Source organism: Salmo salar, chromosome ssa23, assembly GCF_905237065.1.
Source record: "Salmo salar chromosome ssa23, Ssal_v3.1, whole genome shotgun sequence".
NCBI classification, from domain to species: domain Eukaryota; kingdom Metazoa; phylum Chordata; class Actinopteri; order Salmoniformes; family Salmonidae; genus Salmo; species Salmo salar.
Window position 1 is genome coordinate 9,685,202 of NC_059464.1, and position 13,495 is coordinate 9,698,696.

Genomic DNA, 13,495 nt, shown 5'->3' on the forward strand with positions numbered 1-13,495 from the left:
GAACTTTAACAGATGATTTCCCCTTTCTTCTACATGAGTGTGTGTTTGACTGTATCCTCTGTGTGGTGGTTTGCTCCGTTGTGCAGCCCCGGCGGCCGGTAAAGCGCAGGCAGGACAGCCTCTGGCTGGGATGTACAGCAGTGCTATGCCCCCTGTCTCCCAACCCTCCACCTCTCACGCTCCACCACCCTACAGCTCAGATACCTCTGCAGACTACAGCCATTACAGCCAGGCATACTCACAGGTAACAAACACAGGCACACACACACAAACTGTTGAGCCCGGCACAGTAAAGTCTTCCACGCTTCCTGATAGGGACAAGTTGTTTCTGCACGTCCTCATAAATCTGTCATGTGTTAGAGAGATGGAGAAAGAGGGAGAGAGAAAGAGAGAGAAAGAGAGAGGGGTGGGTTGCGGTGGAGAGGGAGGTGAAAAGATGAGAGTTATGTAGAGAGAAAGGAAGAATAAGAAAGAGGTGGAGAGAGAGAGAGAGAGAAACAGAGTGAGAGATGGAGAGAGAGGGCCAGAGAGAGGCTGAATAGTTGAGTGTATATTCTGTTCCATCTGGCGCTCTACTCCCTCGCACTGCAACACCATATAGAGCCATAGAGATGTCTCTCTCTCTCTCTCCTCTTTCTCTCTCCTCTCTCTCGCTCTCTCCTCTTTCTCTCTCCTCTCTCTCTCTCTCTCGCGCTCTCCTCTCTCTCTCTCTCTCTCGCGCTCTCTCTCTCATCTCTCTCCTCTCTCTCTCTCGCGCTCTCTCTCTCGCTCATCTCTCTCCTCTCTCTCTCTCGCGCTCTCTCTCTCTCGCTCATCTCTCTCTCTCTCTCGCGCTCTCTCTCCCGCTCATCTCTCTCTCTCTCTCGCTCATCTCTCTCTCTCTCTCTCTCGCTCATCTCTCTCTCTCTCTCTCATCTCTCACTCATCTCTCACTCTCTCATCTACCACCCTCTACTCAAATCAAATCCAAACAAGCTTTAATGGAAATGAGTAATCCAGTGTTACCAAAACAACATGCAGCACACTACACAACTACAGCTACCATACTATTACTGTGTGTGTGTGTAATAATGTAATGTTGGTGTGATGGTGTCATAGGAGGCCATTCAGCAGTGGTACCAGCACTACCAAGCACAAGCCCAGAGCTACAGCACCGCCCCCCAGGAGAGCCAAGCTGTGGACTACGCCAAGGAGCACACACAGGTGCATTTACCGTCTGCTCAGTTACACTCCATCATGTGTTCACTGATTTTGGGACAGAATCATAACAAACGGATATGTGGACCGAAGCGACATGGAGGGCAGGACACCGTATACTGTAAAGCAAGGTGGGGAGGAAGTAGTTCAGCTTTATACAAGCACACGCACACACACACACCGTGGCCGGCCCCTCGCGGTCACGACATAGAGATGTGGGATCAAACTGTGAAGACGTCGGCGTGACGACGCCGTCTCTGGCGCGACGACGCCGTCTCTGGCGCGCGTAGTCACACACGTCTCCCCTAATGTCATCAAATACGAAACGTTACCCTTCAGGGAAAACTATCACCTTCCTCTTCTGTCTCCTTTGTGTCTTAAAAGTGTGTGTGTGTGTGTGTGTCTGAAAAGCCTGTGTGTTTGTGTCTTAAAAGCCTGTATGTGTGCGCGTGTGTGTGTGTGTGTGTCTGAAAAGCCTGCGTGTGTGTGTGTGTCTTAAAAGCCTGTATGTGTGTGTGTGTGTGTGTGTGTGTCTAAAAAGCCTGTGTGTGTGTCTTAAAAGCCTGTATGTGTGTGTGCGTGTGTGTAACATTATCTGTGTTGTGTCCAAGCAGCAGCAGGCGGCGGCGGTGGCAGCACCGCCCTATGGGGATTACAGCTCCTACATGCAGGCTGTCAGTCAGTACTATTCTCAGCCTCCTGTGACCCAGCCACCTCCCCAGGCTTACCAGAACAGAGACCCTACCAAGGTACACTACTGTGCACTACGTCACTGTTAGTCCAGAGTGTCGTTGTCCTTCAGGGCACACAATCCCATGCCGAGCCTCCGTCTCCTTTGTGTCTTAAAGGTGTGTGTGTCTGTCTGAAAAGCCTGTGTGTTTGTGTCTTAAAAGCCTCCCCTGGTCGACACCTCCAATCCAATGTCCTCGACAGTGTATAACCCCAGTCTACCCTCTCTATGCACAAGGCTACGTCATTACACACCCCTTCCTTCTCTAGATGTGGTATAGCCTTGATGTAATATACATTACCGTCAGCACTTAACCTGTAGCTTGGACCACATGTCCCAGGTTACATCTAACGCTGTCCCATCCCTGCTACGTCTATAACCCAGCTCACACTATATCCCATCCCTGCTACGTCTATAACCCAGCTCACACTATATCCCATCCCTGCTACGTCTATAACCCAGCTCACACTATACCCCATCCCTGCTACGTCTATAACCCAGCTCACACTATATCCCATCCCTGCTACGTCTATAACCCAGCTCACACTATATCCCATCCCTGCTACGTCTATAACCCAGCTCACACTATATCCCATCCCTGCTACGTCTATAACCCAGCTCACACTATATCCCATCCTTGCCACGTCTCTCTCTGGTTAACTGTAGTGACCTCCACTCGCCCACCTTAGCTGCTCCTTCCTATCCCCCCTCACTCTGCCCCCTTCCTATCCCCCCTCCCTGAGTCTATCCCCCCTCACTCTGCCCCCTTCCTATCCCCCCTCCCTGAGTCTATCCCCCCTCACTCTGCCCCCTTCCTATCCCCCCTCCCTGAGTCTATCCCCCCTCACTCTGCCCCCTTCCTATCCCCCCTCCCTGAGTCTATCCCCCCTCACTCTGCCCCCTTCCTATCCCCCCTCCCTGAGTCTATCCCCCCTCACTCTGCCCCCTTCCTATCCCCCCTCCCTGAGTCTATCCCCCCTCACTCTGCCCCCTTCCTATCCCCCCGTCCCTGAGTCTATCCCCCCTCACTCTGCCCCCTTCCTATCCCCCTCCCTGAGTCTATCCCCCTCACTCTGCCCCCTTCCTATCCCCCCTCCCTGAGTCTATCCCCCCTCACTCTGCCCCCTTCCTATCCCCCCTCCCTGAGTCTATCCCCCCTCACTCTGCCCCCTTCCTATCCCCCCTCCCTGAGTCTATCCCCCCCTCACTCTGCCCCCTTCCTATCCCCCCGTCCCTGAGTCTATCCCCCCCTCACTCTGCCCCCTTCCTATCCCCCGTCCCTGAGTCTATCCCCCTCACTCTGCCCCCTTCCTATCCCCCCGTGGGCTGTAATTCATCCGAGTAGTATGTTAGTGAGCCACTGGTGTGGAAGGCCTGTGCTCTTTAGATGCTGGTGTGTTTATTTGGAGATGATGACACTCCCTACCCTAACCCAGGACATGGATATCCTGCTGGGAGAAGCTGTCCTTCCACACCAGAGTAGGTGTCGCGTCACAGGCGGTGTCAAAGAGTGTTGCTGCTATCGGTGTGTGAAATAACAGGAGGTGGATGCAAATAAGCCCCTGTGTGAGTTTCTCTGTGCGGTCAGTAACTATGTGTGTGTGTGTTTCTCTCTCTCTCTCTCTCGTTCTCTCTCTCTCCCTCTCTCTCCCCCTCCTAGGAGGCTGACGTGTGTAAGCCGCTGGGTGTGTCTCTACATGCGGTCAGTAACAGCGGTGCCCAGTCGGTGCTGCCAGCCTACAGCTCCATCCCTATGATGCCAGGCTTCATGGCCGTGCCACCTCCCTCTACACACACACACACCCCCAGCCCTGTCCCACACACTCAGAGTGCCCACGCCCAAGCGGCCAGCGAATGGAACCAGTATTACTATGTAAGTCGCATGAGGGGGATTTTATTCCAGATTTGTTTTGTTAGAGAGACAGACATCATTATGGCCAGACTCCAGTATGGAAGTGAGAGAATCAATGCAACTGCTATATTCAAACCTCTACAACTGGGTTGTCCCACCAATTTAGGTTCCTTTTTCAGTGTCCCTGTAACTGAAAACTCTAAATTATACTGTCATTTTTTAAATATTATCAACAGTAAAATACTCTGAAACGTTTTACTGTAGCACACTGTAAATGGTGGTGCATTGTGGGAATATGTTGGGGCACCAAAAATCTATTTGACCAGTAGTGGGTGCATGGTATTGTTGTTTCTGGCTCATCATTTTGTTTTGAGGCATGCCTTGTAAGAGGCTATATTTGTTGCACACGGAAGTGAGAATACTCTACCAATTTAACTGTTATGTGGTTATAGAGCCCCGTCAATTTCTAATGTCTAGGGGACAGATTGGACTAGCAGCAAGTCTTAAACGTTAAATGGATGAGAATTTTGCCCTGTATTCATTCGCTGCTAGTTTGTAAGCCTTTGTTAAGGCCTCTAGAAGTGGAAGTGATATAAAACACCTCCCCTCAGCGAATTTACAGCAGTGTACTGTCATTACATAGTACTTGCTTTGATACCGTATTTATATTACAGTAGGTGTACTGTAATATGAAATACAGAATTTTACTTGCCACTGAGCTGACTTTAAGCTACTGTCAAATTCACGGTAACCCCTTTACAGTGCAGTGTAACTTGGTTTGTAACATTCTGCTATAAAGAGTAAATGTTTAACTTAATTTAAAAAAAAAAGAGTTTTCTCATCTCAAGAGGTTAAATAAACAAATTGCCATAGTGAGTGCATAATAAGTGGCGAATAAAGTAACAGGGTTGACCATAACAGAGTGGACTGTAACAGGGTTGACCATAACAGAGTGGACTGTAACAGGGTTGACCATAACAGAGTTGATGATTTCATCTTAAATCAACCATAAATCCCCTTGTGACAGGAATGGAAGCGTGTTGAGTGTAAAAGCGAGGAGCAATTGAATGCAAGCTTCATTTAAAAAAAAAAGAAGTAAATTGTGAAAACAATTCTAGCCTGTCTATCTGTGGGTAACAGGGTTGATGTGATATGCTCAACCTGCTCAGTTTTCCACCACAAAACACCAGAAAATCACCAAAAAGAGCAGAACCAGCTCACCTGCTTTCACACTGATTTAACTGTTAGATGTTCAATGTTTGTTTTGAAAAAATATTTCAAAAGGAAATGTTTCACCATATTAAAATGACAATTCAGTTCACGTAACAGGAATGACCTTAAAATGAGGGACAGTTTTTGTTTCTACCTTGTTTTTAAAATAATCACATGAAATAAATCATCTTCAAAAAGAAACAATAACTAGGGTTTTACAATGATGGCGACAACTGGAGAAATTGCGGGGTTAAGTGGTATAAAATGTTCTCAGACGTCACAGAGGATGCGCAAGGGGACGTGTCGAAATGCAGAATTTGGGCACTTTAGAAAGTCTTTACTCATATAAAAAAAATCTGATTTATAGAAATGTCTATGTGGTCTATGTTAAAGGGCACTCCGTTTATCATAATGGGCTTTTAAAATGTGTGTGCAATTTCTACTTAAAATATCAAAGGGACGCAAAAAGCACTTATTTCGTGGAAAGACCCAACAATATAAAGTTATTTAGAAGAAGCAGTCGTAGTCTAGAGTCAGTACTATGCTTAGTACTTACACTACATGAGCAAAAGTATGTGGACATGTCAAACATTTCATTCCAAAATCATGGGCATTATTATGTTGGTCTCCCCTTTGCTGCTATAACAGCCTCCACTATTCTGGGAAGGCTTTCCACTAGATGTTGGAACATTGCTGCGGAGACTTGCTTCCAATTCAGCCTTAGTCCAATGAGCATTAGTGAGGTTGGGCGATTAGTCCTGGCTCACAGTCGTAGTCTGCATTCCAATTCATCCCAAAGGTGTTCGATGGGGTTGAGGTCAGGGCTCTGTGTGGGCCAGTCAAGTTCTTCCACATTGATCTCGACAAACCATTTCTGTATGGACCTCGCTTTGTGCACAGGGGCATTCTCATGCTTAAACAGGAAAGGGCCTTCCCCAAACTGTTGCCACAAAATTGAAAGCACAGAATCGTCTAAAATACCATTGGATGCTGTAGCATTAAGATTTCCCTTCACTGGAACTAAGGGGCCTAGCCTGAACCATGAAAAACAGCCCCAGACCATTATTCCTCCTCCACCAAACAGTTGGCACTATGCATTTGGGCAGGTAGCGATCTCCTGGCATCTGCTAAACCAAGATTTGTCCAATAAGTGTGATTCATCACTCTAGAGAACGTTTCCACTGCCCCAGAGTCCAATGGTAGCGAGCTTTACACCACTCTAGCCGGCGCTTGGCAATGTGCATGGGGATCTTAGGCTTGTGTTCGGCTGCTCGGCCATGGAAACCCATTTCATAAAGCTCCTGACGAACAGTTCTTGTGCTGACGTTGCTTCCAGAGGCAGTTTGTAACTCGGTAGTGAGTGTTGCAACTGAGGACAGACGACTTTTGCATGCTACGCTCTTCAGCACACGGCTGACCCGTTTCTATGAGCTTGTGTGAACCTACCACTTGCTCCTAGAAGTTTCCACTTCACAATAACAGCACTTACAGTTGACCGGTGCAGCTCTAGCAGGGCAAAAATGTAACGAACTGACTTGATGGAAAGGTGGCATCCTATGACTGTGCCACGCTGAAAGTCACTGAGCTCTTCAGTAAGGCCATTCTCCTGCCAATGTTTGTCTATGGAGATTGCATGGCTGTGTGCTAGATTTTATACACCTGTCAGCAATTGGTGTGGCTGAAATAGCCGAATCCACTAATTTGAAGGGTTGTCCACATACTTGTGTGTATATATAGTGTATTAAATGTTACTAGATGCATTTTCCTTGCAGGCTGTACTAGTAGTATGAGTGCGAGGCGCCAGCCCAACTTCCTGAGTGTGTGAAGTGTGAGAGGAGGGGGAGAAGGACATTAGGAGAAAAGCTGAGCTGAGCAGACAGCCTAGTGGGAGGATTTACCCAGTCACTTGAGCTGAACTCTTGTCTCTTAAAATACTGACTTAAAATAATACTCTATTTTGTACAGACACACTGTCCACCAACTCCTCCCGTCTCAATCTCTCCCCTCCTCTTCCCCTCTCACTACCAGCGAAGATGCAAACACTGGGGACTCAGGTAGTGAGATCAGACCAGAAATGGGACACATACCCGAAGTCTGGGTGTAGTCTGTCTCAACCACATACTGTGCTCAGGGGACTGAAGTAGATGGGACGGTATATGTACATGCAGTCATGTCTGGGGTTGGGACGGTATATGTACATGCAGTCAGGTCTGGGGTTGGGACGGTATATGTACATGCAGTCATGTCTGGGGTTGGGACGGTATATGTACATGCAGTCAGGTCTGGGGTTGGGACGGTATATGTACATGCAGTCATGTCTGGGGTTGGGACGGTATATGTACATGCAGTCATGTCTGGGGTTGGGACGGTATATGTACATGCAGTCATGTCTGGGGTTGGGACGGTATATGTACATGCAGTCATGTCTGGGGTTGGGACGGTATATGTACATGCAGTCAGGTCTGGGGTTGGGATGGTATATGTACATGCAGTCATGTCTGGGGTTGGGACGGTATATGTACATGCAGTCAGGTCTGGGGTTGGGATGGTATATGTACATGCAGTCAGGTCTGGGGTTGGGACGGTATATGGAGGTTTAGCGAGGGGTCTGGATCTTACAGTAAGTGGCGGTGTTTACTTCGTCTCTCAATCTCTCTCCACGCTTCAATCTCATATCGTCCTCTCTCTCTCTCTCCGTTTCCTCTCTCGCTGTCTCTCAGAATCAGGCTCGGGGGCAGAAGCGGGAGTACCCTCACTTGGCGGTGCAGAATATGACATCAGAGGGCGTGTATGTGGGGCAGCACTCCCAGGGGCTGGGGGGGCAGTACGCTGACTACTTCAAGAAGAAGAGGATCTAGAGATGACCTATGACCCCCGGCCTCCCTCTCTCTGACCTCCTGCACCCTAACTCCTAACCCCTACAGTACATACACACAGTCTCGGGTTTAGTGTTGTACGACGTTGGTAAACACACACACCGTTATGTCGCTTTTGTCCTTTTTCAAGCCTTAATTCTGAACTATTACTCTCTTCTCAGTTGATGTGTAAATGTTTATTGACTAATAATCTGTACATGGTTTGTAATGTATATATGAGCTGCTTTTGTATTTTATGGCCAATCAGTCAGTCTGCCAGTCTGCCTTGTTGAAGGCCAGTCACTGTGTAGTCGGGTTTCTCTCTCTCTCTGTTTCTATCTTTCTGTGTACTTTTTCTTCAAATGGGGGAAACTGTACAGCGTTGCACACAGAGTTGCTTTGATGCCTTCCTGTAACTGACGTGTTCTTCTCTTCCTCGGTGTCTTTCTCTTATTCTGACTGCCTCAGTGTCTCTTTTTATCTCTCTTCGCGGAGACCTTGACTTGGCGCGCGCGCGTGTGCGTGCGTATTTGTTGTGCCGTGCTGTAAGCGTAGGAGTGATCAGCCATTCCCAGGGTACAAGGCGGCGGGGCTACCCTGGAAACTCAGAGACACAGGAAGGAGAACATCCAATCACTGCTCTTAACCTTTAACAATGGACACTAACCCTAACGTAGCAGGTGTAAAAGAAACGGCTGAAACTAGATCCTCAACATCCTGGTCTTGACGAGAAGAAGGGAAAAAAACTGTCGGGGGAGGTTCTCTTCTGCACTGTTCAACCAATCCAGTAAATGTGGAGGAGGAGTTAAGGTGGGGTGTTTCTCAGGTGTCGCCTTGTTAACATGCAAAAGTGGAACTCCCGGCTCTCTTTCCACTTCCCCTGAAAACCGGAACATCCGTTTTGTTGGGGACTCGGCCGATGCTAATGGACACTTACAAAGGCTGGGCTGGTCTACTAGCAAATCAATGGACACCTAAACTCAGTATCTTATAGCCATTAGAATAGTCACCGAGTGGACACTTCTTTGTGCCCATATAGCTATGTATTATAACTTGCTTGTGGGTGGACACTTCCTAGGCCTTCTTATGGCCCTGTGTTTGTGATCGCTACAGGTTTGAAACCTTCCTGTTTATAATGGCTGTTGTTTTCTGTAGGGGCCATGGAAGAGTGGCTCAGTCACTAAACGCAATAAGGTACGCAGGAGGTCTCCCCAGGTTTTCCCAGGTTCTTCTCTTTTCCAGCTGTTTTTTTGTTGTTTTTAATGCGGTGGACTTTTCAGGACGGGAAGGGCTCTGGAGACACAAATAAACCAACCGACACTTTAATACCGCTTCATAAGCTGCCATTAGAAATGAACCAGAAAACAGAACGATTCAGGAGAGTAGCCATGTTGAATTATCTCAGAGATGTTGTGGACTCCAGGGTTGGAGTCAATTCTATTTTGAGTCAGTCAATTCAGGAATTAAAAATCCAGAAGTTTATGTAATAATAATAAATCAGCAATTTTCATCAAGCAATGAATCTAATTTCAATTCATCCCCTTAAGATTCATGTGGTACAGTGCAAGTGAAAAGGCCCCGAACCCAATCCTGGTGATCTGACAGAGTGGGTGCTAGGGGTATGAAGGCCCCAGGAAAGGGCATGGATGAGGGCTAAGTGTTGGCACAGGTATTCAGCCTGAGACCCAGGCAATAACAACAACTACTGCACTAACAAATATCACAATGCCAACATGAGGGCATTACCTCTCTGTGTAGTCTGCTATAATAAATCTAATCTGCCAGTCTCTTGATTTCTCTCTTTTCACCTTTCTTCCTGTCCTTTTCTCTCTTTCTCTGCTACCTACCCTCTAATCTGTCTGTTTTCATCCTCCACTCTTGACTTGAAGAGGCTGCGTTCTCCTGTGTCACGTGACTTGATTTGAAGCGCTGATGTGTTTTAGTGCTGTCATATATCCTCATGCTCTCAACGGGCGAAGCATCTCGAAATGGTATTAGTGTGTGACTGTACATTATTTAAACCCTTTCAATGCTGTTACACTGGCTTAGAGCCACATTTTTATTTTCACTGTGTGTGTGCACGTGCGTGTCTGTGTGAACTGCCCAGTAGAACTTGGTGTTTCCAGCCAGCTGATTGCTCTCTCCCACCAAGCAATGCTTAGAAGTGTGTGTGTGTAGCTTCTTTATTTCTGTGTGTGTGTGTGTGTGTGTGTGTGCGTGAGAGAGACCATAGGAGTCCGTCTCTCTGTCAGTGGCTGTAAAAGGCAGACCCAGGCAGTAAATAATGTCTGTCTGCCACGTATTCAGGCACTTTAGGCCAGTCTGTTGTTTTTAATAGTGTTTTGGTGATTGTATTAGCTTTTCTCTGCAGTCTCCCCCCACTCTGTAATTACCGCGTGTGCCACAGTGCTATGCAGAGCTCTGTGTGTGAGAGTGATTTTGACCTGCACATTTCCCCCCCTTTGCCTATAGCAGGTCCATAGGTTTTTATAGTTATTCAGTCTAGTCTAGTCTGTGCTTTTTGTGTGTGTGTGTGTCTGGATGAGTGTGTGTGCGTTAATAACCTGCTTTTGGCAGGTATGAGGGGAACAGACAACAGCGAGGGAGAGAAAGAGAGGAGAGAGGGACAGAGAGGGAAAAACAGCTCCTGCTGCTAGCTCAGCCTGCGTTTATTGGCACTGTCGTTCCATTTTAATTCCTCTCTTTCTCTCTGGTCGGTCTCTGGCTGGTGTGTGTGTGTGTGTGTGTGTGTGTCCAGAATTGAGCTGAGGGCTCCTACGGTAGGCTTCAGGACAGGTCTGTTACCATTTTAATAATAGGGCTGATAATCACAGCACAGTTACCTCTGCAGGACATCTCTCTGTCTGTCTCCTTTAGGAAGTATTCCTATAGTCTTGCATATACACTGTATGATGTGCCAGTTCAAAAGAAATCCCGGATTTGAGGGGGGAAATTAATAATCAGCAGTGTAACTGGCCTCAAGGGCCAGAACTGAGCATTTCTTGTCTTGAGTGCTTTTAGCTTTGCTAGAACTAGAGACCTGACCAGAGGTTGCAGTTATGGAGTCTCCCATATATATATTTATCTGTTGTGCCTATCTCTGCATGTTGCCAACCAGGCGTATCGTTATATTGATTGTAAACAAGATTCTTTACCCCTGAACTACTCAGTCAGTGTTGTAGGAGAAACAGTTTAATTGACCTGTCTGTAGGCACGGCGCATAGCGGTGACACAAGTGTTGGTACTACACTGGGTGAGCCTGCACCTAGGGTACTGACCCATATGAACTGTGTGTGTGTGTGTGTGTGTGTGTGTGACCACAAAGCTTTGCAATACTGAAGTCTTTTAAGACTGAACAGAACATTTAAAAAGCTGTAGACATAGATTGGGTGTGCTTTTTGCTTTGTACGGTTTTCTTTGAAAGTATGTGTATTTTTTCTGACCTAAAATCTCTACTGTAGATTTTGCAATATTTTATATCACAACTACATTGATATTGCTTTACTGTGAATAACTTATTTCTAGAAGTAATTGAATTTTAGCATGCATATTTACTGCTTTAATCTAGAAGAAACTCTAGTTAATATTGCATCAGACTTTAGGAATTTGACACACCGAACATATTTTTTTTTTTTGGGGGGGGGTGATTTTATTCATTTATATTGTGCATTTATTTATTGTCTTATTCCTCTGAAAAATAGATTTGTTTTCTCTCCTTTATGAGCAAAAAGAATTGTCTTTTACATTCCAGAATAAACATACTGAAAAAAATAAAAAATGGCTCTCTCATTCACTGGCTCCCTATCTGAGAGCACACATTGTCTGTCCCTAGTTTAAAACCATAGAAATATAATGGATAGAACTCACCCCTATTTCAATAACCTGTTGATTGTTTCAAAGTAAAGCATCTGCTTTACACACATTACCGAAAACATTGGATGCCTCTTCCCGATAGAAAAAAAAGCTTACGTTCTTATCAGTATCACCTTTTCCCATTGTAACGAGTGCTACTGTTTGTGTCTGTATACTGTAAAGATACCTGTAAGTGGAGTAGGCCATGTTGGATGGGTCACATTCATTTCATGAAATATATATGTTCCGCTAATTTCTATTTCTGTGGTTTTACCTGTTAACTGGTCTTTAATCAGACCTTTTTATAGGCTCTTCTTTCATGCTGACCACACAGTTGGCGTTACGTGCACGTGCACGAGCATTGCAAAATAAATATAATAATTTCATCCAAACTGCTCACACGCGTCAACAAGCGTCTAGCCACAAACTCAAATAGAACTTGGTTCTATTTGACGCATGACACGATGAAAGTCCCGCCTCTCCCATCTTCTCATTGGTTTTTAGAAGCATACGGTGCATTCGGAAAGTATTCAGACCCCTTTACTTTTTTGAAAATGTTGTTACGTTACAACCTTATTCTAAAATTGATAAAATGACATTGTTTTCCTCATCAATCTACACACAATACCTCATAATGTCAAAGTGAAAACAAGTTTTTAGAAATGTCTGCAAATTTATAAAAAACAGAAATACCTTATTTATATAAGTATTCAAACCCTTTGCTATGAGATTCGAAATTGAGCTCAGGTGTATCCTGTTTCCATTGATCGTCCTTGATGTTTCTACAACTGGGAGTCCACCTGTGGTAAATTCAATTAATTGGACATGATTTGGAAAGGCACACACCTGTCTATATAAGGTCCCACAGTTGACAGTGCATGTCAGAGCAAAAACCAAGGCATGAGGTCGAAGGAATTGTCCATAGAGCTCCGAGACAGGATTGTGTCGAGGCACAGATCTGAAGAAGGGTACCAAAAAAAGGCCTCCATCATTCATAAATGGAAGAAGTTTGGAACCACCAAGACTTCTTAGAGCTGGCCGCCTGGTCAAACAGCAATCGGGGGAGAAGGGCCTAGGTCAAGGAGGTGACCAAGACCCTGATCGTCACTCTTAAGGAGCGCCAGTTCCTCTGTAGAGATGGGAGAACCTTCCAGAAGGACAACCATCTCTGAAGCACTCCACCAATCAGGCCTTTATGGTAGAGTGGCCAGATGGAAGTCACTCCTCAGTAAAAGGCACATGACAGCCCGCTTGGAGTTTGCCAAAAGGCACCTAAAGACTCTCAGACCATGAGAAACAAGATTCTCTGGTCTGATGAAACCAAGATTGAACTCTTTGGCCTGAATGCCATGCGGCAAGTCTGGAAGAAACCTGGCACGTTCACTACGGTGAAGCATGGTGGTGGCAGCATCATGCTGTGGGGATGTTTTTTAGCAGCAGGGAGTGGGAGACTAGTCAGGATCGAGGGAAAGATGAACGGAGCAAAGTACAGAGATATCTTGATGAAACAATGCTCTGGGGCGCTCAGGACCTCAGACTGGACGAAGGTTCACCTCCCAACAGGACAACGACCCTAAGCACACAGCCAAGACAACGCAGGAGTGGCTTCAGGACAAGTCTCTGAATGTCCTTGAGTGGCCCAGCCAGAGCCCGGACTTGAACCTCATCGATCATCTCTGGAGAGACCTGAAAATAGATGTGCAGCAACGCTCCCCATCCAACCTGACAGAGCTTGAAAGGATCTGCAGAGAAGAATGTGAGAAACTCCCCAAATACAGGTGCGCCAAGCTTGTAGTG

General features: G+C 46.4%; 1 protein-coding gene across 4 annotated transcripts in view; it reads left to right on the forward strand.

The window, feature by feature from the left end:
• LOC106584032 (ribonucleoprotein PTB-binding 2) overlaps positions 1-12,173 on the forward strand; it is a 72,484-nt gene extending 60,311 nt beyond the window's left edge. Inside the window, exons 11-15 of one of the 4 annotated variants that reach the window (XM_014168823.2) lie at positions 87-244; positions 1,099-1,203; positions 1,809-1,946; positions 3,588-3,800; positions 7,712-12,173. In XM_014168823.2, the coding sequence (XP_014024298.1) occupies positions 87-244; positions 1,099-1,203; positions 1,809-1,946; positions 3,588-3,800; positions 7,712-7,849 (752 nt within the window). In that variant the 3' untranslated portion in view covers positions 7,850-12,173. The remainder of the gene's footprint in view (positions 1-86; positions 245-1,098; positions 1,204-1,808; positions 1,947-3,587; positions 3,801-7,711) is intronic. The other 3 variants (XM_014168824.2, XM_014168825.2, XM_014168826.2) reach the window with 3 other exon arrangements.
• Positions 12,174-13,495: the final 1,322 nt, after the last annotated feature.